The following is a 26,559-nucleotide window of genomic DNA, read 5'->3' on the forward strand; positions in this document are numbered from 1 at the left end:
TTTTACTCATCCCAGCCAGCAGAATTAGTTTAATAGGTATAAAACTTCACCACTAGCCACACAAAAGGAAACGAAACTAAAAAGCTCACTGAAATGAAATGACTGTTCTTAGGTATAGAGGCTGCTGTTAAATATAAGGAAATATGAATCACACTCACTAATTGAAAGCATGTAAAGATGGGGTACACAGCCCAGGGACTCCCTCTCTGTCTCTTCCTTTCTCTCTTTTTATGTCAGTGAGCATGTGGGTGAGGTGTATTCAGCAGGGAAATGTCCAGATGTCCCTTCTTGCTTTTATAGCATGAACCAGATCAACTAAAAAGATCCTGTGTGAAGTTACCAGCTTACTGAAATAAATTTGTCTTGTGTCCAGAAAGAAGGATGTTATTATCTCTAGATTCTGGAGTCCTGTATACAATTTTTCATCTTAAGACATCCTTAGAAAGATGGTTCAGATACACCCCACTTAGACCCTGAAACAGAGGGAGACCAGTTGTTCTCAGCTACTTCCAGAGTCAAGAAGAAGCTGATACCTCCAGAATGCAATACTCATCACAGATGGCACATGCCCTGTGCCATCTGGTGGCTTGATGTTGGGCCATGGTGCTGTAGTGTGTTATCTTGCAAGAACATCAGAGATGGTATAAAGCCAGGAGAGACAAAAGCAAGAAGGTGTCCTTCAGTTTATCAGGATAACCAGGACTGAGCCTTGGGGAACCATCCCCACCTTCCTGGGGTGCAGTCTTTTGGCTAGTGCATGAAAATCCCACTATGGAGGCCCCAGTGTGAGGCAGAAGAACCTGCACAGCACAGCTAGGGGCCCATTCCACAGGTAGCCATCCATCTGGATGCATGAACCTGATTTCTTCTGCACCTTGACAAGGAGCCCTTGTGCCACAGCTGCACTGCTGGGGTGCCACTGAACATGAGCTCGGTGTGGAAAGGCTCTCCTATATTCGTTTGCAGGTATCTCAGCACCTGTTACCATGAAAGGCACCATAGCTGAAAGTCTGAGAAGCACTCGCACAACTTACACCCCAGGTCACTGTGTATAGTGCCAATGGAGGCTCTTACAACAGTGTACCCTAACAAAAAAAAAAAAAACCAACACAAAAAAGAAGCAATTTCTTTTACTTCCACAGCCCTGATGGCCAAAAAAGTGTTTCCCTCATCTTGAAATGACACTCCCCAGCAGCTGTTAGCACCCCCGCCCATGTGTCCCTTGCATCCACTTTCCCCCCCACGGCAGGAAATCACTTAGAAAATATTTCCTAGGTTCCTTCCTGGCCAGAGGTCATCTCCGTGTTTTGGACCCGCAGGAATCACCGTGTTCTCTGACACAACAAACGGAGAAGGAAGATCTGCCCTGCCCATCCAGCACCGTGCTTTCAGGCTTGTGTTTTTTAGCTGCAACCCCACCCCGTTGCTGGTGGAGAAGGGATCGGTTCCCACTGATCGCAGGAAAGGGAGGTCACGGGCTTTGCTTGATTAAATCACCACAAGCCAAAAGGTGCTCTCTCTCTCGCTGACTGAGAACTGCTCGCAGGCTGTTTAATTTGTTCCAAAAAGAAAAGCAAAACAAAAAACAAACACCGAACCCAACAACCAACAGCCTGCACGGAAAAGCAGGTGTGTCTCCAGCTCCTGGGAAAACAAAGGGCAGAGACTAAAGCAGAAGTTGACACTTGGATGGGAATTTACCTTCCCAGCACAGGAGGACAAGTTTGGAAGAAACTCGGTCACGACCAGCACTCGTTGTCTTACAGGTATGGAAGACGTGTGCAAAATGTAGCATCGGTCTCCTTGTGTGGTTGGACAATTTGGGGAAGGTGAAGTTGACTTAAAGGAATTTGCAGGGCCAGATTCTGACATTGCAGTGCAAGTTTTGCATGACTGGCAAACCTGCCGCAGATTTCTACTGGGAGAACTGCAATCAGCCCATGGTTTTTTTTGTGGTGATTAGTTGACAGTTTTCTGTAGGACGCTTTTGGCTTTTCAGGGTATGAATTAAACCATTCAAGCTTCTGACAAAGTGCTGTCTGTTAACTTGGCTAGTGCGTTTTAATAGAGGCTATGAGCAATCGAGTGGAAGTGCGGGGTGAAGAGGGACGTGCAGAGAAATACTGTGCTAGTCTGGACTGCATTTATCACCTCCTGAGGCATGCTGCAGAGTTTCAGAAAAACATCAGATCAACTGCAACAGCATTTGGATTTTTTTCACTTTGTTTTATGCTCACACTGGCTGGGATTTGCAATATAGATAACAGGGACTGTAATGTTGTCAGCTGCGTGAAATGGTGGGTTTGTTTCTTTGAAGAGCAATCTGTTGCATCTCCTTTCAGTTTCATATTAGGTGATGCTTGCTGACAGGGGAGGGGGACTTGGGGCATCCATGGCCACAGGCTGAGACACTGCTGTGTACTTACTGTCTTTGAGTGTCACACTTATCTTTCCATTATTTTCTACCTGTGCTTTGAGCTGCTTAAATAAAAGACAGTTTTACGGTGCTGTGTTTGAGTGCTGGTGTGCTGTTGGCAGTGCTCAATGTCAGGGGGGGATGCACAGGTGCTTTCTGATGCTTTCAACTCCATTGATGTCTATAACCCCAAAAGTCCTGCTCCATCCAAACATCTCTGGTGCACCAGTATCGACTGGTTGCTTAAATGATTGTGATTCAGAAAAAACACAGCTGCGTAGTGACCTTGTACAACCTTGCTGCTCACTCCCTGTCAGTGGGGAAGTGATGCGCACCTACCTCCATAAGGAGCTTCCAGCTTTGGGGAAGAAAGATGTCATCGTTTGAATGCTGTGACTCTCGCTTTCAGTGACAGTTTTATGGGAGGCAATGAGCTTGTAACAGGCAAGGGAATAGCAAGGGAAAGGGTGTTGGGAATTTGAAAGCCTGAGGTTCCATTTCTCCTTGCCCCATCACTTGCTGTTGCACAGTAAAAATGGCATTTCTCAACCCATAGACCTTCCTCTCACCCAGAAAATTCCTCATCTATTTCTGTCACTTCATCTTTCTTGTGATGTCTAGCAACATTGCAGAATGAAGTGGTGCATAAGGAAATTTAGGGGCGCATCTTAAGCATCTGTGTAGTGGTGACACCTGACTGAACTCAGTAACAGCTCAGCTCAGCAGGGATCCAGTGGGAGTATTTGACATTCATCATTATTTAACTTCCCTAGATTCCTCTGAGTTTGCCTCTGGTGATCCAGGCTTAAAAAACAAGCAAACAGAACATAAGTAGGCTCTGGGAAGATAACTTTATCCTAATCTCCTTGATTATTTTTATTTTTTTAACACCTCTCAGACAGGCTTAATAAAGCAGTTTTCCAAAGTCTGAATTGGAGACGTGGGAAATTCCTCAAACTAGGCAGAGCTTCCTCTCATTGTTAAAACACAAAAGACCAGTGGAGCCTTTACTAGAGTTCCTTTTTTAACCCATTCATTTTGATCAAGAAAGCCTCCCTGCTGCTGCCACCGTTCATGGCTGCAATTTGGTTTGCCAGAAGAAACAAGGGCTTACAGTGGGCAAGCATGGGTGTGGACTGTATCATCCATGAAGGCATCGTTTGTTTTGGGGCCAAATTTGCACCTGGTAAATGAAAGGTGCTTACACTTGAAACTGAAACGATTTGCTGCTGGAATTAATCTCAACCTTGAGTAAGAATCATGACTTTTTAAGACCAAATGGGATGAATCTACCGTTAAACCGAACTCCTTTCAGAAAACCATTTCCAGTTTTCCACGGAACAGTTTCTTAGGACCATGATCTCAAAGGAGGCTCCAATTGCCATTCGTGAGCTGATCCACTGTAATTACGTGATGATGCAGAGTTTATTTCACAAATGATCTCACACATCGCTCAACCTGCCTATGGGCAGTTACCATCCATCAGCTAATCTGATCCAGCAGCAGCTTGTCCCCCTTATCTGTGCTCAGCAGCATCCTGCCCGAGGACTGAGCCAGTGCTAGGTGAAGGCAGACACTGGGGGGCTCTGATGGTGGCCCTACAGTGGGCTGGGGAGGTTGTATTAGGAATGCAGGGGAGATGGAAGGCACAAGGTGGATGTGCAGGAGCAGGGAGCATGGGAAAGAGCTTGCAAAAGGTGATTTGCAATGGCTTGTTTCTCTCTGACAGAGGAATGATCCATTCCATGTATTTTGCAGGAAAGAGCAGCACCTGCAGAGCAGCTAAGTCACTGTAGCAGGTTGTCTGGTAATTACAGTACCATATTTGCATGTTATAATGCTGCACTGTGGACTGTTAAGGCATTTTTTACTGTATTTGCGGTCTGTTCTGAAGGCTTGTCTGCTTACGGTGACGGCCAGTAAGGGAGGTTTCACTCTGACAACCATTCCATGACCTGACACGGATGTTGTAACCTTAATCTACCATCTCTGTATCCAGCCCATTTCTTTTCTCCAAACTTCAGTTTATCCCTGTGGAAGCCTGTAATGAATTCAGCCCCAAAGCCCTCCTCTCTCCATCATAACTCCCATCTGAGCAAGCCAAACAAGATGGGTGTGCTGGGTCTGGCTGGGATGGAGTTAACTGTCTTCATAACAGCCCATAAGGTGCTGTGTTTTGGATTTGTGGCGAAATCAGGGTTGATTATAGCACATCGGTGTTTTGGCTATTGCTCAGCAGTGCTTGCCGCAGCATCAAGGCTTTCTCTTTTTCCCACCCTGCCTCTGTAGGGCGTGGGCTGGAGGGTGGGAGGGGTTACAGCTGGGAAAGCTGACTCAAATTCACAAGAAGGATATTTCAAACCATATAACATCAAGTTCAGCAAATAAAAACCAGGGGCAGGATTATCTTCCAAGGTGGCCATTGCTTAGAGACTTTCTGGGCATCCATCTGCTTGTGGGAGGTGGTGAGTGATCGCCTTCACATTGCTTGTTTGTTGTTTCCTCTTTCACTTACTAATCTGTATTTATTTAAACTTACTAGTTTTCTCACTTTTTCCTCTTCTAATTCTCTACCCCATCCTGCTGTCAGGTGGGGAGTGAGTCGCTGTGCAGGTGCTCAGCTGCAGACCAGGGTCGACCCAACACAGCAAGGTATCTAGCCCACCTTTTAGACACCTTCTAATGGACCGCTTTTGAATAAACAGAAGTTTTTTTCCCAGCCTAGGAAAAACCCTTTCACTCCCTTGTGTCATCTCAATCAGCTGATTTACACAAAGTAGTATTTGCTTTAGGAAGAACTCAAAGGTCACCTAAAATTGACCGCTCCTGGCACTGAAAACCTTCCTTCTGGCTGGGAGGAGAGCTGTGTTTCATTTGCCTTCTAGGTATTTCTACAGCTGTCTCTTTACCAGGTTGTTAGTATGAGCACTGATGAGTTATTCCTGCCCAGGTTGTCTCTGAACACCCTGTGAAGTAGGGACAGCTAACGCCATCCTTGTGGGGCAGCAGGGAACCGAAGCACAGGGGTAACAAGGGTCTGCTTACATGGCTGGCTGATGTCAACCCAGGCTCTGCTGAAACCTGCCTCAACAGGAGAGAAAATGCCATGGCAGGCCGGGTTTGAGGATGCTCACGATTAGCAGAGCTGTGTATATTCCCCCTTTATTTCTTAATATGAAGCATCCATTTCCAAATGCCTTCCCCAAAAACATAATAGAGCTGTGATCTAGTATGTAATTTACTGTCCTCGGAAATTCCTCAAAACAGCAGAGCTTCCCCCAATTGTTTGTGCACAGAGGAAAAGCTCTACTAGAGTTCCTGCTTGGGCTTGCTCCTGTGTCCACAGGCTTGGCCCTCGACAACCATCAGGCTGAGTGTGTAAAAACCATCTTCATTCCAAAGCTGTCCCTACGTGCCTTACGACAGGCTGCTCACAGCATGCCCCTTACTCCTGAAATTAGTTTACTCTTCCTTTATGAGGGAGACAACCTTTAAATTCCTGCATGGGGTCCCTAAAGCCTGGCTCCGCCGATCCTATGGCTGAGATCCCGGATGAGCAAGTGCATGCCTCAGGTCTCTCGGGCTGTGAAACAGGACTGATGGCACTTCCTTCCTTTGTCTGCTATCCAGCCTGTTTCAAGCCCATGGCTTAAAAAGTCCAATTGCTGCTCATAACCACTGGCCCTTGTCTCAGTAAGGACACGCAAGATGTTAGAATCATAGAGTCACAGAATTATTTGGGCTGGAAGGGACCTTAAAGACCATCTTCTTCCCACCCCCTGCCACGGGCAGGGACCCCTCCCCCCAGCCCAGGCTGCCCCCAGCCCCGTCCAGCCTGGCCTTGAGCACTGCCAGGGATGGGGCATCCACAGCTGCTCTGGGCAGCCTGGGCCAGTGCCTTGCTACCCTCACACCAAAAGATTTCTTCCTTATATCTAATATAAATCTACCCTTCTTTAGTTTAAAACCATTTCCCCTTGTCCTATCACTACCTTCCCTTGTAAAAAGTCCCTCTGCAGCTTTCTTGTCGGCCCCTTCTAGGTACTGGCAGGCTGCAACAAAGTCTCCTCGGAGTCTTCTCCAGGCTGAACCCCAACTCTCAGCCTGTCCTCATAGGGGAGGTGTTCTGTGCTATTAATACAAATCTCAAAATTTGCTTGCTCTTTTCCTAAGTGTCTTATTACTGAACAGCCCTGCAATGGTGGCTCCAGCACTGTTTCAGCATCATAGCAGTGATGTGATCACTCAGTGAATGCCCAATCTATCTGGCAGCTTGTCCCTAACGTAAGTGCAGATGCTTTTGAGGGTGTTGAAGCAGAGGAGATTCCTACTGAAATGAGTCTTAGATTGCCTGTTACAGTCAGTAGAGACAAACACAAATGCCTCTGAAGATTTGCCATGGGAGATGCCACGAAAGTTAGGCACCAACCTCATCCCATCGAGGGCAGAGGACCTGAAAAATATTCCTGATCTTAAAATGTGCATCTTACCTTATGCTGTGCTCAGATTAGGAGAAACACATGCAACAGCAACAGTGCAGCATGAAAGGCTGGAGTTGTTCCCCAGCCCTGAGGACATCTGTCAGGGCACAGCTCACCTCCATATGCTTGAACTCTCCTTTTCCCTCTAAAACAAGGCAGCTTAGGCTGTGATGCTCACTGGGAACAGCCCCTGGCCCAAACTGTTCTTTGAATCATTTCTGTGAATCTTGGTGCTGGCCGAGACAGCGAGCCGGCTAACTGTTGACTAGGTCTCTAAGAAAAACAGCGTAGAAATAGACTTCAGCCCTACATCTCATGGCAGGTGCTTGTTTAAGCTCTCTGAAGGCACCCTGGGGCCTGAGAAATGTCACTTGTCAATTCATCTCCATGATAGATCTCATGAGCCAGCCTCCCTCAGGAACAAGTTGTGTTTGCATTGGTGCAGTTTTTATGCCATGTGAGCCCAACATGCACCACAGGTGCTCATAAGGCAGGATCATCCCTGGCCTAAATCTGGAGTGTGGTGTTATTTTGAACAAGGCCAAGCATCTCTCTGAAGTTTAATATTCCTTGAAGACTTCTAAACATTAGTAAAACAAACTAGTCCCTTCTGTGTTGATGATACTTTGTCTTGATATCATATCTAATGTCAATGATGAAGATGAAAGAGCTCTGATGATTTTGAAAACATTATAGACAAGTGTAGTCTTCAAAGAGGTTAAATACTAGGACTATTTAGCATTTCTGAATTATCCCGTGCTCTGGAAAACAGACCGGTACAAAAGTAGTAAGGCTGAAAGTGAGATCAGTGGAACAAAACAGAAACAAATATTTTTGTTCTCAGGCTTGACCATTGCAGAAGGGAATGATGAGATATGGACAACAGAGACCTGCCTTCACCAGTCTAGGGGATTCCCCTCCATTTATATGATTCTTTGTGCAAAAAATGGATGCTATTTTATACTTCTACGTTTTGGTTGCTAGGTGTGACAGGCCAGGCCCTCAGGCAGGAAACTCCTGCTGTCCAGAGCGGGATTATACAAACTCCAAATGGCTGACACCTACACAACTTGCCGTAGCTTCCTATACAGCCAGCTGTGCCTGCAGCAATAACAGGAAAAAAATCAAGAGGTTAATAAAACGAAACGAGCAGGAAGCATGCAGTCATCAGACTTTCTAGTACTTCAGTCTATAGAAGTAACCCGCGGCTGGCCTGACTTAGGGACCTAATCCAAAAGTCATTGAAGCCCATGGAAATTCCACTTCAACGGATGTTATTAGACCTCACTCTTCACTATAATGATACGGGAGTACATGGAGAGTTCCACCTTCCTTGTACTCACACAGTGCTGAGCTGCAAATCTCTTGTTTGTTACTGCTAGCTGTGAGACAGGCCTGCCACCAATAACTGCAGATGTTCCAGAAAGGATGAGGAGAAGAAAGGAAAGTTCATGGCTGCATCCCTTCTCCCATCCCAGCCAAGTGAGGTGAGCAAATGTATGCTGGTGTGTGCTTTTCCACAGACTTTCAAAACACATAGTACTCAGCTACCTACAAAGAGCTGGAATAGCAGAATGGAACCCATTGTTTAGCAGTTTGGGGGTTTTTTGATTATTTTTTATTTTTCCTTTGTTCCTTCTACAAAATTCCAACACAAAGGTCAAGCAGGAGCCCTTAGCTGGAGTTGAGAAAAACCACCTGAGCATGCCAGGAAGAAGGCAAGAATTGGGCAGGGCTTGCTTTTTCCAGTAAGGTGCTAATTTAAACGTCTTTTTCACTTTGGTTTCAGCTACCATGATTTTCAGCCTGGCATATTAATGTGCCGTGTGGCATGGGGACCATTCAGCCTTTCACTTGTGAGTGCCATGACATCTGTTTGCACACAATTAACTCACAAAAGATAAAAATTGCCTCGACGCTGCCCCTGAAAACAAACCCCTCGCTCAGGTCATACAGACTCTTCAGCATACCACTCAGCTCAGCCCCCTGCACCATGCTAGGCACAAAGCTGGAATAACACAGTTCCTCCAGCATCACAGAGAAAGTATCTCACAGCCTGTTTATTGCCATTTGAATCCTTATCACTAAGCGGTTCAGCTTGGAGTCCTTGATTAATTTGTGTTTATTTTATTTTTGTTCTCGTTCAGATGTGTTATCTAAGGTCAGTGCAACTTCCCCTGTCCCCCCATTCCCTTTTAGCCAACTCTCCCATGAAATATTGTTGTGCCTGGGTGTGTGTTTCTTGAGGTCATTGTGTGTTTTATGTCTGAAACAAACATTGTCTGATCATCCAACTTATTACGCACTACTCAAAGGTCATGGTTTATGCACAGAAAGGAAAGCTCTTCTGTTGTGACTGAGGAAGAACAAACTGGACAGTCACTGAAAACAAGAGGTTTTAGCCCCGGAGATTGAAAAAAAAAAAAAAGCTCAGTGGCTGTTTGAAAAGGGTGGGCCAGGGCTCAGCTGCTATAAGCTACTGGTTCCTCCCTCCACCTGTCCTTCACCTCCACAGACCTCATGGCACCATAGACCTTTCATCCACAATACCTAAAGGGAGGCAGACCTATTTAAGCCACAGGAAAATGCTGACATGGGGACAACCGAGCTTAATTATGCTCAAAAAAAGATACAGGCCAGTTGGAAGGACGCAGAGCAGAACAAGTCCCAAAGAGGTGGGAGGACTGCTCTGCTAGATGACATAGGACTCTTCAGCCTAGACAGCTGATGGGGAATGTAAAAGTGGTGTGTGCTGCTACAAGGCCACGGAGCAAGTGTGCCATCCCATTTGATCAGGAAGGAGCAGACCTTACCCTGATGAGTGGCAGATCCAAAACAAGCAAAGGAGATGTAGACCTCCTTGCTCCTGGATGTTATGGATGTTGGATGCTCTCCCAGGTTCCCTTAGAGTTTACTTCATGTTGCGGAAGCTGAACAGGCCGTGAAGGGCTGTTAAACACCAGGGTCTTGCCTTTGCCTCCAGGAGTCCCTGTACGTCTGACCGCCACAAGTGGAAAGGACATTCTGCAGGGGTGCTGCTACAAGCTTACCTCGCTTTTGTAAAACTCTTCCCTAGGGCCTCTGCCGTGGCCCACACTGAGTAAGAAGCAGCTGGGCTGGAGGATCCTGGGATCCAACCAAGCGCGGATCTGCTTATGGCATTAAGCAACCAGCACTCATTGGAGAGGCTGGGGGAACGGTGTCTCAAACAGAGGAGCAAACCTCTCAGAACTACGTGGTCTTCCAATGAGGCTTGAGAAAGCCCTAAAGCAGAATGCAGGAGGCCAAGCACACAGCGGGCTCAGAGCCTCAGTGACCCAGGACGTGTGTTACAGCCCTAGGAGAGGGCCAGGAGCTGAGGGTATGGGCTGACATTCACCTCACAAGGAACTGTGGTGGCCAAAGACAAGTTGTAGCTGCAGAGTAGGTTGTTGTCCTCTTCTCGCTGATGCCACAGGGGTGCTCACCTCTGCTTCTGCACAAGGGGAACCACGTTCCCAGGCACAGAATACAGAAAATTTTCAGCCAACAGGGATCAAATACCGTTTCTGGGATGGCTGCATGAGGTTGGATAAGTCTGTGTATTTCAAGACAGAAGTGCTTGTTTCAGCTTGCAATTCTGCATTCATAACCCCTTACCAAAGAAGCTCTCCAAGGTGGGTGCTTCTTTAGTTCCCCTCATCAGTTATTTATAGGCATGGGCAAGATCCCTCTGTGCCTTTCCTTTTCCAGGCTAAGCAATTCCAGGTCTCTCAGCCTCTCCTGGTATGACAGATGCTCCAGCTCCTTAATCATCTTCATGGCCCTTTGCTGGACTCACTCCAGTATGCCTATGTCTCTCTTGTACTGGGGAGCCTGGGACCTGGACACTATTTCAGATGCATCCAGAACCAGGAGATCTTATCATTAAATCTGGTACCAAATGAGGAATGCTGTTCCAATGACCAGAAATAAGACATGGCTGGGCAGGCTAACAGAGGATACCAAATGTCTCTGCCTGTAAGAGACAAGAGAATGGAAATCTGGGAGTCAGGACAGAAGGATTAGGTGGAATAAGCCAGGTCTTGCTGAGTGACATGAGGTTACCTGACCTAGGGAACCCAAGTAATGAATGACAGGGCTGTGAGAGTGTCTATAGAAGCAGTCTGGCCACCAGACATGAGCTACCAAGGGATTACACAGTATGCCAACAATGTACTACTTCTGGCTCTGGTAGAACCAGGTGTCTCAGCACCACGAGGCACTGGTAAGGCCATAGAAGCCGTGAGCTACATGGGCATCATCTCCCCGCCAAAGATGGAGGTACCTGCTCTTAAGAAAGGTTACTCTGCAGGCTTTTCCTATCCTAACATAGAGAAACGGCTGTAAGCAGAGGTGAGCTTTGCATGCCAGAATACCCTCACCGATCAAGTGGATTGCTGTTCTGCACTGACAAGCAGTAAGTCCAACTGTGAACTCTTCTAGGAGGGCTAGGGCAACATTCCAGGGCTGGCTGGTACTGTCCAGACTAAGTTGAAATGCTCATGGAAAGTTCTGTTGGCTGCTCTCAGAGCATTAGGAATGCTTGAAGGATATGATAATTTGGCCATTCGGCTGGGTAGTATTTTCTGTGCTCAATTATCTGGCTGAATTTCCTATTCCAGCTACTGTGCCTTGCAAACATGAGTCTTGCAGAATTATATTCTTCTTGCAGGAAGTCCTGCTTGGTCATGGTATGATTTGAGCCTGATCTTCAGATAGCTGGGACTAAATTATTTTAGTTTTCCATGTAGGCTATTTGAGTACGTAAAAAGTTCATCACCAATCCACAGGAAGGCTTACAGAGGAATAGAGGAATTTAGTCATAGGTCAAGAAGGAAAAGCATATACTTCATAAACGAGGATGGAAAATGTGACTTGATGTAGAAAAGGGTGTGAAGCAGAGCCCTTCTCTGGAAATACCATTTTGGGGAAACCCTTGTAAAGGCTGTAGATACAGTTCACCTCCTCTGTGCTTAAACCAGTGGGAGTGCTGTGCTGGAGAAGTCCAGAAAGGAATTCCTGAACTTGTCTAAGACAGATATAGCAGGTCTGAGTGCACAGATCAGTGGTCTTGCATGTTTCTTCTAAATCTCTTTGAACTCCTTCATTGCATAGAAATTGAAGCAGTGTAGAGAAACAGGTAATCAGAAGAGAGAGGTCAAAGAACAACCTACCTGGGGCTCCATTGCCACAAACTAACTTGGAGGCAGAATGAAGGGCTCTTTTCCATGTCAGCAAATTTATTGCCTGTTCTTAAAAACCTCCACTGAAGGGAACTTTGCAGTTGCCCTGGGTAGCCTGATTCAGTGCTTCTAACCTTTACAATTACTCATTTTCCATAATCACCAACGTATTTATCTTTACTTTAGATTGTGTCATTTCACATCATCCTTCACCCAGCTATTGCTGGTGTTCTTTACCAAGTGGCAGACTGTTATTTGTCCTTAAATGAATCTTGTCCTAGCTAAACCAAATGACCTTCAGCCTGTTCACAAGGTTGTACTCTGCTCATGTTGTAGCATTCACATGGCTCTCCTTTGGATGCTCTCCAATACAGCAACACCTGGACGCAGCACTCCAGCCAAGGCATCAACAGCATCAAGTAGAGCACTTTTGTTACCTTCCAGGTCTTAAACTAAATTTAGTTAATAAGCTTCAGAATGAGACTAGCTTTATTTTCAGCGTCATCATGATGAGTGGGTTTAGGTAGCAATTTGCTAGGGCTGCCTCCAGATTCTTTTCTGCAAGATTGAAGTGAGCAAGACTATATGAAGTCATGTGAGAGAGAGAGAGTAATTGAAGCCCCAGGCATCACCAGATTCACCCCAAAACCTTTTATCTTGAAATAATCTGCCTATAAGTTCCATTATGCTTGCGATTCACCTTGTACTTCCATTTCTAGGACATGTCTCCGAGAGGCTGACCATGCAAAACTCAGACTCAGAAATACTAAGAATAGCAAATGCTTTAAGAACCTGAAGTGTTCCAGCTTCTGAGAGGTTTTGCCGTCTTTTTCTGAGTTTGTGATACAAGTAACAATGGGATTTGATTGCACAAAATTGCTGAGGTTAGACTCTAGAGACAAGACTGAAGTGGTAACAGCCAGGATTGGAATGAAGATGGATGGGTTAAGAGGGCTGTATGTTGTTAACTTCATTTCTAACTTGTTTCTACATTTAGGTTTGCTTTGAATGGTCTCTCTCAGGTTGCACCTATGTAGCAACATTACCCTGGTCTATTTTGTTCATACCAGGTGAAATGTGTTCACTTGCTTTTATAATGGCATGTTTCCAGTAGCTCTGCCTTGTTTTGGATAAGAGCTCTTTGTTCAGAGCAGATATTCTCTAACACACCTTTTGCTTGCTTTCCTGGGTCTGTGATGGCTCTCTTAAGTTCAGTCTCAGATGTTTAAACTCAAAATGTTCTGGGGCTGAAACTTTAAAATCCAGGAAGTTCACAGTTTCTGGTAAGATGACAGTACATGATGAATGCGTACAGGAAAAAACAGCAGGATGATCAGGACATCCCCCTGTACTCACATACCAAGCTGATTACATACCCAATGCTCTGACATTGTGCAATTTTCATATTCTCCTGGAAAGTAAACCAAGATTTCTCATACCTTTTGGCTGTAGTTTGGTGATATAGTATCTTCAGCAGAAACCCTCTTTTAAGGAATCCTTTCCCCTTGCTGACATTCTTTCCCTTTCCTACATCCCAAAGTGCTGTTGGTTAAAATTGTTGAAATCCACAGAAAAAAAAAAAAAAAGAGGGGGTTTTAAATCAGATTTGTGTTTCAGTCCAGGGCTGGCAATGTGGAAGGTGTGGATCCACCACAACTAACTCAGTCTAAGCCAAGCCTAGCCTCCTCTTCACCTCACCCTCCGTGCTGGCACTGCTGCTTATTTAAACTTGCCAGGGGACAGCCGAAGGAGCAACACTGCATGGAAACACAAAGCTTTTTCTGTAGGGATAGACCATGGACTCATGCTGAACTGCTTGCCAGGGCAGAAAGGAAGACCTCCTTCTCCTCACCCTCCTCTTCCTTTCTGCCAACCTCTGTTTCTTCCCCCTTCCCTGCTTGGGGCCATATATCTGCTCCTCTTCTTGCTCTGGACCTGGCATTCACTGAGCCCTTCTCTGAGCTAATTAAACTCACTCAGATGAAAGCAAGTTAGATGTCTTGGGTTTTGTTTAGTTTTCTGCAGGGACAGTGAGTTAAATTGGCTGAGAGGGGTCTGAAAGACACCAGCACAAGGCCAGCCCATAAAACCTGTCTTCAGAGAGAGAGGTGGCTGCATTTAGTGCTATAGATGTAACCTGGATTTTCTGCTTGTTCAGATTCCTGAACCAGCTTGGGTGGGCAATAAACAAGACAGGTGCCATTGCAATAGTGGGGATGGGCTGTAAGGGCAACAAGATCATCAATCATGCCAATTTAATCACCTTAAAACTGCTGCAGAATGGCAGGCTGAGGGCTGACTCACCATGCTGTGGGGAGTGGTGACCAGCTTTGCCGAAAAGAGAACAGGGATAGGCTGTGTTGCTGCCAAAGACAATGCACCCGCAAGATGGCTGATTGAAGAGAAGTTTACAGTCACAGAGCATCCCTAGCAAATTCTGGCAGCTGCAAAGCCTGCAGGGCAAACTTTGCTAACCACGTATTTTGCTCTTTGTGACTCAGACCCAGCAAGAGGCAAAATGTGGTGACATGCCTTAGGGCTGTTAGGAATGGAGCAACCAACACTCTCACCACAGACAGTTGGTAGAGGATTGATGACCTAGTCCAAGCTCACTGTGATAGTGATACAAAAATGACCTTTGCTACTCTAGAGAGGTAACAGCAAGGGCAACCCAAACTATCCCCATGCTGCCATGACAGCCATCCCTCCTGTTCCCCTGAAACAGCCAATTTCAGCTGGCAACGTGACCCTGTTGTAACTTCTGGACCAGCCCCAATGTCACAATTCCTTAATTTGGGAATTAGTGTAGAAGTGGGAAACTTCTTATCAGGCACTTTATTGACATTTTTGCGTCTGTGTTACTTCCGTGGTGTGACAGTGAGTGGCATTTACAGCCTGACTCAGTTGTCTACCTTGGAGACTTGTGCTGTTTTGGGATGTCCTGGTGTGTCCCATGTGGTCTTCAGTTTCTGCAGAGTGGCTGTGGAGATCCTGGGGCACATCTGCCTACTCCATGAATCTATTGCCTCCCTATGGACTTCTTACGAGAAGTCAGGATCTCGACAGGGACCGTTTCCAGTCAGGGGAAGAAGAGCAGCTTTTACCATAGAGCTGCCTCCTGAATTAATCACAGTTCCAAAAACAATCCCCCACCACATGAGTTTAATGCCAGACTTTTCCACAGGTATTGCACGAGCTCAGTGAGTCACTGCCTCATGCACAATGCTGTGGAAACAAATTCCATTGATAAACCAGCTGTAATCAAACCCTGTAGAGAGAGGGTCACCACTGTTATTTTGACAGATGTCCCCTGTTTGTGCTGCGGGTTCCCTGCTCCAGCTTTCGTTCAAGGTAGAAACACATAGAGCACATCAGTTTCCCCTCGTTTCTGGGAATTTCATGCTCTTCTCTACCTTTCCCAGTAGCCATCAGAGCCGTAGGTCTGCCTCTCTGTGCAGCTTCTCCCAGGGTATCTACGCATGTTCCCTAGTGCCTCCCAGGTCCAGCCCACAGCAAGCATCCTGCCAGCTCAGGTGGGAAAAATTTAGGGTTTTCCTCCCTTGTTATTTAAATCAAAGCCCACAGATGTTCTGCCATAGCTACAAAACATGACTTTACTGCTTTCAGTACTCAGCACCTTCTTTTGTGAGAACAAAGCAGGTGAGTAACAGCAGCAGAACAAGTTACTCCACTTGATAATCTGCAGGTAAGACACTGAAGGATTTAGATCAGTGTGTGTGTGTGTGTGTCTCTGTGTGTGTGTGAGAAGTAATGTGTTTTACCTGATGAATGGTATCAGGAAATATCTACTCTTAAAACGTCTTCTGGGTTTTCTGCAGCGGTATCTCTGGTCAGCCTCACACTTGAAAGCTGAGCACAGGCTCTGGAGGTGACATGTTCTCCTGGCACTAATAACATGTTCAACTAATTATACAAGCTCCTGTGTCTTAGTTTCCCTTTGAGAGAGCAGCGTGGTCTGTACTAGAAAACATAAGATGTTTAAGATGGATCTAATTAGAAGATCACAGAATCACAGAATGGTTTGGGTTGGAAGGGACCTTAAAGAACATCTAGTTCCAACCCCCCTGCCACGGGCAGGGACACCTTCCACCAGCCCAGGCTGCCCCCAGCCCCGTCCAGCCTGGCCTTGAGCCCTGCCAGGGATGGGGCACCCACAGGTGCTCTGGGCAGCCTGGGCCAGTGCCTTGCTACCCTCACACCAAAAGATTTCTTCCTTCTATCTAATATAAATCTACCCTTCTTTAGTTAAAAACCATTTCCCCTTGTCCTATCACTACCTTCCCTTGTAAAAAGTCCCTCTGCAGCTTTCTTGTCAGCTCCCTCTAGGTACTGGCAGGCTGCAACAAGGTCTCCCTGGAACCCTCTCTTCTCCAGGCTGAACAACCCCAGCTCTCTCAGCCTGTCCCCACAGCAGAGGGGCTCCAGCCCTCTGACCATCTTCGTGGCCTCCTCTGAACTTGCTCCAACAAGTCCCTGTCCTTCTGCTGTTGGGGGCCCCAGATCTGGACGCAGTACTGCAACTGGGGGGAGCGTGGGAGAGAATCACTTCCCTCTACCTGCTGGCCATGCATCTTTTGATGCAGCCCAGGGCAGGGTTGGCTGTCAGCGCACATTGCTAGGTCATGTTGAATTTCTCACCCACCAACACGCCCAAGTCCTTCCCCTCAGGGCTGCTCTTAATCCATTCTCCACCCAGCCTGTATTTGTGCTTGGGATTGCCCCGACCCATGTGCAGGACCTTGTCCTTGTCCTTGTTGGTCCTCATGAGGTTCCCATGGGCCCACCTCTTGAGTCTGTCAAGGTCCCTCTGGATAGCAATCCCTTTTGAATCACGTGAGAAGGTAAACCATATTATGCCTCTGGGTATCTTGTTTATTTTCTAGAACATATGTGATGGTAGCTATTGTGCTGGGTGGATTTGCAAGAAAGGGTGTAATTATTTTGCAACATTCATGAACAAGAGAAACTTAGAGAAAAATTGAAAAGAAGATCATGTAGGTTACCGATGTCCTGGGTTTAAGTGAGACCTTGCTATTTACCTCTAGGAATCTTCTGCAATTTAGTTACCTTTAAACAACAATTTTCAGCCTGAACGCTGTGGAGAAAAAGATTTGGTACCAAACCTGGTTCTTTAGCTCTCTGAGGCTTTACAAGTCAAAGATACTTATTGCCTCCCAGGAGACAGTTTGTATGAAAAATGGTGAATGTGTTCACATAGCCACACATCTTCTGTTTTCCCAACTGGAAGTAGATAGATATTTGATAAATTGCTTGCTGAAAAATTTACAGCAATTCTTTTCTCAATGAGAAATTAAATGAACGACGGGAACAGCCACATTACGTGAGAAGAACATTGACGTTTTTCCCCATTTGCAGGTTGATATTTGTTTGCTAGTTTTCTGGCTTTCTAGATACTGGTTTGGGATTTGTGGACTTCTAATTAGCTGTCAAAGCCTGAGTAGCAGCATGGTTCTCATTTACATGAGTGGTCCTCTAGATGGTTTCTTATGTATACAATTAGTAGGGTATTTGGTCTCAGCTACACGGTTGCACAAAGGGTGCATTTGAAAATAGAGGCTGACCCACAACATTTGAATATGAATGCAAGTTTGTGAACAGTGCAAAAGATGCATGCAAAACTGTAGCAGATGCTGTTTAACTTGATCATAAATTTTGTTTAATGACCTTTTTTCCTTTCTATTATCTGTTTCATCAACCCATTACCAACGCAACACAATTTCTTTGTACAGATTAGGCTATGGTACCATATGCTGTGAGCATATGCTGCATACACAGTGCTATCAGAAACACTTGTTTTGTTAGTGTTTGTATTATTGTCGTGTCACTCTTTTAAGGACTTGTGTCACAGCTTGCAACTTGTCCATGTTTTTCTCTTGACCCATTTGGATCTGTCTTGGTCTTGGTATCAGCCAGATCCATGGAATTCTTGAGGCTGTCACAAATGGATGATGTCTTCAAAATAGCAAGATAGTCTATTTTGTAGAATGCTGGATATACTGATGGACATGCCCAGGAAACCCAAGAAATTTTTCCCTGTCTTCGCCCTGCTCCCCCCACCCCCAATTCTGCTAGCCATTCTTCCATTGGATTAAAAAGGCCTGTAACGGTCTTTTTTTTAAATGGATTTTGGGGTGGGGTGGCAAGATATTCTGAATCAGTGAGATGTCTTGCTTTCTGGTTATGCCCATATAGAAGCGTAAGAGTAGCCATACTGGGTCAGCTCAAATGCCTAGATAGCACTGTCTTCTGGTTTGGTTTGGTTTTTTCTCTCTGTTGCCACCCTAGAATATCTTAAAATTAATTTACCTTTTTTAATTTCACCTCAGAATTCAGCTGATTTTTCTTCAGACCCCATTTCTGGGTGGTGACAGTCGGTTCAGAGTCCATCACAGAATACATAATATCAGGATCATTTCTTTCTACCTTTCACTTAGCAGTGCCGAATTTCATGACCCAGTCGCTCAATATCTTATGATCCCTATGCAGATCTTCACAGGCAGACTTTGCTTTTGTTGATCTCAATCATTTAAAGTTTTCCACAGTGTCGTATCACTAATCACTGCCTTTTCCACATCACTTGAGAACAGAGGGTAAGACACAGGCTTACATGCATGCTCCTGCAGAGCTCTGGTGATGACATCTCTCTGTTGGAAAAGCAAATAATTTCTTCCTACTTCTGTCTCTTGTCTTTTAAGCAGATCAGTATCCAGGTGAAGTCTCACCACAGATAAACCTCTCGAAGAACCACCTTTGAGGAGAAACCCTGACAAATCCCAGCTGGACACCCGTGTTGGTCACATCAAGTGTATTACTTGGCTGTTAGCTCATTGCTGTCATTTGTACATTAACGAGGTGAGACCCCAGATCATGTTCATATCATAATTTTCTGTCATGAGCTCTTCTGGGCAGAAAAGTCACAGTGAAGTGCAGTGCCTACTTGGGAGCACCAGCTCTGATATGCAATGTCATTGTCAAAGTTCATCATCATCTCAGGAGGTGCAGCTTTTTCTGCTTTCACCTAGAGATTCACACTCTCAAATCCTGTTTGTATGAACAGCCTTTTCAATCCAAAAAGATCGTAATTTTGCAAAAGCTTATTAGTTTATTCAAGGTGATGTTGCTCACTCAGGTACTGTTCAGTACTATTCTTAAGAGTTTTCTCTCAGTGCTTTCCTTCCTTAAAATGATTTTCACAATCTGCTTGGGTTCTGCTTTTTCCTGTAGCTGTCTACTAGCTTTTCATTCTGGAGCTTGGGAAGTGCTTTGTTAGGAATACTCAGAAAGTGCATATTCCTAGAAAAACGCATATGTTTTATGTATTCTTCAACTCCCTTTCTCTATTCTTTCTGGTTGCATAAATATGTCAGCATCTGTTACAAGGGTCCATACGTGTTTTGCCTCTCTCTTTGTTTCATTGTCAGATCTACTGCATGAGTAGGTTAGTTTTGATATTAATGAGCTGGAGAAGGTTGGTTTTTTTCTGGGTTTTGATTTCAGGCATCACATTGTATTCTGGTGTGTCAGTATTCTTGCATTCTAGGTTATTTACTTGTTAACTTCAGTGCAATTAATGGAGATGTATAATAAAAACTCAAAATTACAGTTTTTTTCCAGGAGATATCACTCCTGATTATTTCTTTTGTTAGCCAAGGGGTAGCAAACATACAGAAATCTCTAGCTGAGCCCACGACGTTACTACAGCTCTCTCCAGAGTGGGACATGGCCAGCAGCAGAGCTCTCCCTGCTGCAACGGGACAGGCATGCACGTACAGCAACGTTTCTAACTATTCCCTCACATTCTGGCTCTGCATTTGCCAAGTATCACTATGAGGAATATTTGAAGATCCAAAGTCAACTTTTTTCATGGCAGATGAATTTCTAGCACCTCATTTGTCCCTGTTAGGAATCTGCTTAGGACTCTGCTTTTTCCAAGCAATTTCTTTCTCCCTCCATTTTGAGCAGGTACAGACAACGTGGAAAAAAAAGGAGAGATAAGGGAAACAGTGTGGTGATAGTGGCAGAGGAATAAATACAGACCTTGTTCTGTGCTCTGTCTTGGATGGAGTAAACAGGCAGAGTGTGCTGAAAAAGTGAATGTACTGCTTTTGCAGAGTGTGCTGGTATTTCCTACTGTGAGTCATCTGAAAATTCCCTGGTCATTTTTCTTCGTTTTCTTTTCAGGCTGTACAGAAAGTCACTGGGCAAAATGCTGTCCCTGCTTACTGCAGGTCTGCACTGCCTGTTTCTGCTGGGCACAGCATGGTGTCAAGCATCGCAGGACTCAAACTTTGAGCCATTCATCCAATATGTGGTGAGTATCCTCTCCCAGCCCCACCAGTCTTCGCTGGGTCTGTGCCTGTAGCTGCGATAGCTCTCCTCTGCACCCACAAAACCTGAGAGGGAGTCAGTAAAGATCAGGGGGGGAAACTGAACCCAGAGTCTCCCCACCAGTGTGTAAAAGAGATGGAGAAATCCAGGAGCTGGGTTCTTCCTGCTTCCCAGTCTTAAAGCCTCTCCAGAAGTAGTGGAGAAAAACTCATGGTTTCTCACTTGTGTTAATCTGCAAGGGGTTTAAATTGCTGCTGCCGGAGCTAAGCCCAGGTAACAGTGATGTGGCCATGGTTCCTGGATGGGATTCACCCATCCGCTAAGAGAAAGAAACCAAATAAATCTTGCCTAGATTGGCATGTCAACCAAACTAGCTCAGGCACAGAGGTGCCTACAGGTAGGTTACAGGAGTATCAGCACTGTCTTGACAGCAGGACAAGTACACGTGACCAAAATGCCACTTTGGAGTCACTGGTGTTTTCAAGTTGTGCTTGGACCCAGGCTTCACTTCAGTTTCCCACTTTTTCAATAACCCCCACATACCTTTTTTGCTCCATCAATAGTGCGAGTTACGGAAAGCCATTTTCTGCTTTGTCCTGTGTGTGGGTTTGTTTAACAGTTTCTGCACACATAGTCCCTGACTAGAAAGGCAAAAGGGGAACAGAGAAAGAAAGGGGCTGACCAAATGGAAGTTAATATAGACTGGTAAAGAAAACCAGTCTACAAATCTACCAACTCTTGGTCCATCACAATTATTACTAAACCAGAAAACACTTCTTTTGTCTTCCACGTTATGAACCCTATCAAGCCAAACGGATTCTAACATTGATGTTCAGCCCCCAGCACCACAGGGACGGTAGCTCTGATGGACAGAGTAGAACACAATGTGCTTTTTTTGAGCAGGTTGACAAAAGGAAAGGGAACATGATGAGGAAGGTGGAACTCCTTAAGCTGTTTCTGTCACCATCTCCTGTCTTGGCAAACCAAGATACAGCTGGTTCCAGCAGCTTCATCTTCCCTTTGGCAGATGTCTAGTAGTGACCAAGTATCTTGTTTACTCTGGTTTTTTCAAACTGCCTCCATCTCAGCACTTGGATGTTTTCGTGAAAAGAGTAACACCTTATTTTTTAGCACATGGTACACCCTGCCAATGAGTCATTATTTAATGGTGTGAAATATGTGAACTATTTAACAACGTAACAATACACTGCAGTTGTTTGGGAGAATAATTGGGAAAAAAACCCACCTCCGAGTCCAAACTGGGAAGAAGACATGGGTCACCGTGGGCTTTTTGTAACTCTCACAGCTAACACCAGAGGTGAAAGGTAGTACCTCTAGCAGTGCTAAGCTGCCAGTGCACCTTGGGATCTTCGTTGCCAGCACAGCTGCGATACAAAGCCCAGCTCTAATCACACACCAGATGGTTCCTTTATATAAAGGGATGACTTAAGAGTTGCCAAGCTATTCACCCTTTCTGTAAATAAAGATTCCAGTAGGAATCAAGAAACTGGCAAAGCTGCAAATTTCCGGCTTGCGTCTTGGCTTGTTCTTTAGCCTTTCTTGCTAACTGTGGTGCCAGTGTATTTTTAGGGCATGATTAAAAAAAATAGGATGGTCTGCATCTCACTTGGCTGCACCCTGCATGAACCCAGTCATACTGAAATTGTGCTACCACTGCCCTGATCAACCGTATGCTACTGATGGCCCACAAAATAGCTGACCTGGAGCCAAGACATTTCAATCCCCTTTCTACTCCTGCTCAGGCTGGCTTTGCCACTGCAGAGCTGGAAGCTCAGAGAAAAGAGGAAAGCAAAAGCTAATATGAGTCCCTTTTCTGGATTCAGAGGCTGAGTGGCCAGGTTTCCCAAGCTGTTTGGAAGGCTGCCCCAGGACTAAGTGCATTGCATCAGCCCCACAGCAGGTTTGCAGCTCAGACGCAGGATTCCTGCTAAGCTGAGGCAATTGCAAGGAGGCACCTGTAAACTGAATACATCCCCTAGCTGGTGTTTAATATTTTTGTGCTTGGAATATATAAATATTCTGTTTAAAGAGAAAGATGGGGGGTGGGGTGGGGGGGTGGTGGTGTCAGGGGTCGGGTGCCGAATTTGGTGTAGGGAAGAATATTATCATGGCAGCTTTTTCTTCACTAATTCTTTCATGCCAACAACTGCAGCTAAAGCTTCACTTCGCTTCTTCACAGAGCTTCGCTCTCTTTTTTCCACAGATTGACAGTGCACTAGGAGAGGAAAGCTTCCACTCAGAGATGCAAAGGCAGAAGCGAAACAGTACGTACACAAATGCATGGTAACAGAGCAGGTTTTTGGTGAGCCAAGGGTGAAATTGCTACTGGGGACAGCATCTCTTGAGGTACTGAGCTGATACCATCAGTGGGGAGGTAGCTGTTGTGCTTCAACCCCAGCCTGGAGCTAAGCACCACGCAGCCATTCGCTCACTCTCCCCCAGTGGGATGGGGGCCAGAATCAGAAAGGTAAAAGTGAGAAAACTCATGGGTTGAGATAAAGACAGTTTAATCAGGAAAGGAAAATAAGGAATTCATTCACTACTTCCAGAGGCAGGCAGGCGTTCATCCATTTCTAGGAGAGCAGGGCTCCATCACGTGTAACAGTTACTGGGGAAGATAAATGCCATCACTCTGAATGTCCTCTCCTTCCTTCTTCCCCCAGTGTTGGGGGAAGGAGGGGTGACATGGGCCCACTTCTCGAGCTTGTCCAGGTCCCTCTGGATGGCATCCATATGATGACAGACATAAGCACAGTTTCTATGCAAGTAGAAATACATGGTGTAGAAAAAAGCCCCGAGTCTCTTAGCAGAACAGGGGTCACAAGATAATCCTGTATGGCTTCAGACTGTGGGTGATAACCCATCCATTTGCTGAGTTAAAGGAGAGAAGGGATGAGACAGCTTTTCTCCGTATACATCGTGCCATTTATGTCAGCTTTCCATTGCTCTGCGACCAAAGAAATCTGCCTTTTGTCAGAGAAACAGCAGATAAAACACATGCAGACTATCTGTTGAGTAGGAAGCAATAAGATTTCTTAAGCAGAACGCCTCACTAAGCTACCATTGAATAGCAACAAGGAGCCCAAATGCCAAACTGGAAGCCATCAGCTTGTGATTTACCCTCACACACAACTTTGCAGTCTTATGCTATTTCTCTTTCAGTGCTTATTTTTGACCTTCCCCCTGTGGAGTACACTGTTGACATTGAAGTAAGCCTTATGGATTCCTCTTTTCTGGAGCAGGTCAAAGAGTATTTAAAAAAACTTCATCTTCTAGTTCCAACAAATATTTCAAATGTCGAAATGACAGTTTCAAACATCAACGTTACAACAGGTAGGTTGGTTATTTATTTTTATATTCTGGGTGCAATGCTTTTTTGCCAGTATTTGATCTCTCTCAGTTTTACCATCCAACATGCTTAGAAGTCAGCAAAACTGAACCATGCCTGCTGCCTACTGAAAGACCCAACAAGACTGAAGCTCTAGCAGCCAGCAGCACATTTTGTTACCTGCATCCCACCACTGAATGCTTTTCTTCTCCTAAGGAAGAGACAAAGCCAGAGGAAGCCTGAACCAAAGGGTTCTGCTCCAGTTTGACTAACAAGCAGTCTGAGTTACTTTCAAGTTTCAGGAAGCTGTGACAGGAGTTTTCAGACTGTTTACTTCCCTCACCTCTCATTCAGAATGTAAATTGCTGTATGAGGCCGAACTCTGACCCTGACAGAAACAGGCTGCGTGAGATGCGGTCTTTTCCCCATATAACTCACTAAACTATCCTTACAGGGCAAAACACCAGACAGGTTTTTATTACCTGACTTGGGGTTGTGCAACACCACATGCAAGTAACTACTACAGCAAAAGATATACAAACACACCAAGCATTTATAACAGTAAAGGAAGAGATTGGGTACCTTCTTATTGCTGGTCCATAAAGCAGGGAAAGTAAGCATTCATCAGTTCTCAAAAAAACATGCAAATGCATCTTTTAAAGGCCTTCAGGGTCACATGCAATGTGTGAAAACCACTTTGTTAATATCTTACTTTGCCAGTGGCACATTAAGAGCAGAAAAAATTACAGAGAAGTGTTTTTTTGTTTGTTGTTTTTGGTTTTGTTTGTAGGTTGTTTTTGTTTTTTTTTTTAATTAGAAAGAATGTATGTCTCTAAACCACTTTGATAATGTTACCTTCCCTCATGCAGTGTCTGTCAGGCTACAGTCAGAATGGCACAGCCCTTTATTAGCCACTGGGACACTGAATCACCATTACATGCTCTTACAATCTTTAAAAGCCTATACATTTGCTTTCAGCCCAGGCAATATAGAAATATCCAATCTGAAAACTATCATAGGACTTTGGCCAATATGCCAGGTCAATTTTTAGGCTTCACATATCCATTCAATTACTTGAAAGTAACTGATCAGACTTATTCTTCTACCAGGCTGGTTCCCATTTCTGGTTAGCCATTTACAATTAGTGTAGCAAGATTTGCAAGGCATCAGATCATCATGCTTGCGTCATTCAAGTGAACTCACAAGAAGGGCAGCATTTAGTTGAGATCACTGGCATAAAGATACAGCAGGGTAAATATATATCATGCAATACGTTATGCCCTGTTTACCATTCTTACAGTATTTCTCTGTCTGTCTGACACTAGTCTGTCTGCCCAGTGGTGAGAACAGTAGCTGTTGTTCTTGTGAAAATGGATATGCCTGGCCAAGTGGGGTGTGCAGTGACTTGATAACCTGTCCTCCTGTCAGCCCAGCACCTGACCTGCTCTGTGGCTACATGAAGGAAATGCCTTTCTACGGGCCTTACTGTGAGCCTGAGGTGGAAGGTAAGGAGAAACAGAGCTGAACTTCATCACTGTACAGCTCATATACTGGTTAGAAGACAGAATAGCATTAAAGGTGTGATAAAGGAACACACGAGGGCTGAGCTGGCTACCACATTATCTATGAATGTGGAAAGACTGTAGAGATGGTTTAGGGCTCTTCTCCTTGTGATGTGGGTCCACCTTGACCCAAGTACTTGCAGATATTTAGTGCCATACTGGAGCCCCAGCTCTTGGAACCACTCACATGCCTCTTTGGGACTTTAGCTTCCACTAAGCAAAGACAGTTTCATCTCATCAGGTTTTCAACAATGAAACTTAGAAATGTGATCCAAGTATGCCATAGTGCTCAAAAGAAGAGAAGAAGCAAAAAAACCCAACATGTATCTTTTGTTTGGTTTTACTTCATGACTCTTGTGACAAGGTTGCCCATGAGTTTTTAGGAACCTAAGTGATGACTGGACACGCAGGCTGGGCAGCACTGAGGTGGAGCACTACCTGTTGTCCGTGCAATCCAAGACAAACCCCTGTGAGGCTCTGCCTCTGACCTGTGATGGAGCAGCATGCAGAGATACCCAGAGGCAGCCCTAGAGCTGGAAGAAGCCCAGTGCTGTCAGCATACCTGTTCTAATCATCTGCTTAGAGGCAATGCTAGGTGATAAATCACAGAGCAGCCCTATATCAATACTGCTATACTATTTCCAGGGCTAGAGTTAGTATCACTTCCATATTGAATTTGAACACCCCTTAGAAGTCCAGGGCCCTGGGTGCAATGCTTCTCCACTGCATGGCATGGACATGTCCTTAAATGGACTCAGCTTAGAAAATTCCGGTATCTTTCTAAGCATTTTATATTCTTTTGTGCCCATTGATGGGTCTTCATGCAGAATATTACCCTCCTAAAGTCACTGAGGATTTTTCCATTCATTTCAGTGAAACATGGGTGGAGATTCATCCTGGGTGACTGTCACTAGGCAAAAGTTAAGTATCTGATCAAAGTTATTCTACTGAACTCTCTGTAACTGGAGCGATGTAGCAATTCAACCATTGTAGGAAAGCTGCCTATCACCTTTTGAAGGGGTCTACAGCTTTGCATCAACTGGAGGAGGAGTCTAGATATCTAATAGAAGCAGGCATCTAAAATAGATACAGAAAACTGGGAGAATCCCAACTTTCCTATGATACAGATTAATCTTGGCAAGTTATAAGATTTTGATTTAGGATTAGGATGTCTTCA

At 45.1% G+C, this 26,559-nt stretch overlaps 1 protein-coding gene across 3 annotated transcripts in view; it reads left to right on the forward strand.

Moving 5' to 3' along the window:
- The first annotated feature begins 1,336 nt into the window (after positions 1–1,336).
- Positions 1,337–26,559, forward strand: part of ADGRF5 (adhesion G protein-coupled receptor F5) — a 47,567-nt gene continuing 22,344 nt past the window's right edge. The window contains exons 1-6 of one of the 3 annotated variants that reach the window (XM_055810832.1): positions 1,337–1,766; positions 18,842–18,995; positions 20,325–20,454; positions 22,696–22,756; positions 23,655–23,825; positions 25,146–25,325. In XM_055810832.1, coding sequence (XP_055666807.1) covers positions 20,350–20,454; positions 22,696–22,756; positions 23,655–23,825; positions 25,146–25,325 — 517 coding nt within the window. In that variant the 5' untranslated portion in view covers positions 1,337–1,766; positions 18,842–18,995; positions 20,325–20,349. Of the gene's footprint in view, positions 1,767–4,749; positions 4,886–18,841; positions 18,996–20,324; positions 20,455–22,695; positions 22,757–23,654; positions 23,826–25,145; positions 25,326–26,559 lie in introns of those variants that run through there. The other 2 variants (XM_005239187.3, XM_055810831.1) reach the window with 2 other exon arrangements.

This window comes from Falco peregrinus, chromosome 7, assembly GCF_023634155.1.
Source record: "Falco peregrinus isolate bFalPer1 chromosome 7, bFalPer1.pri, whole genome shotgun sequence".
NCBI lineage: Eukaryota > Metazoa > Chordata > Aves > Falconiformes > Falconidae > Falco > Falco peregrinus.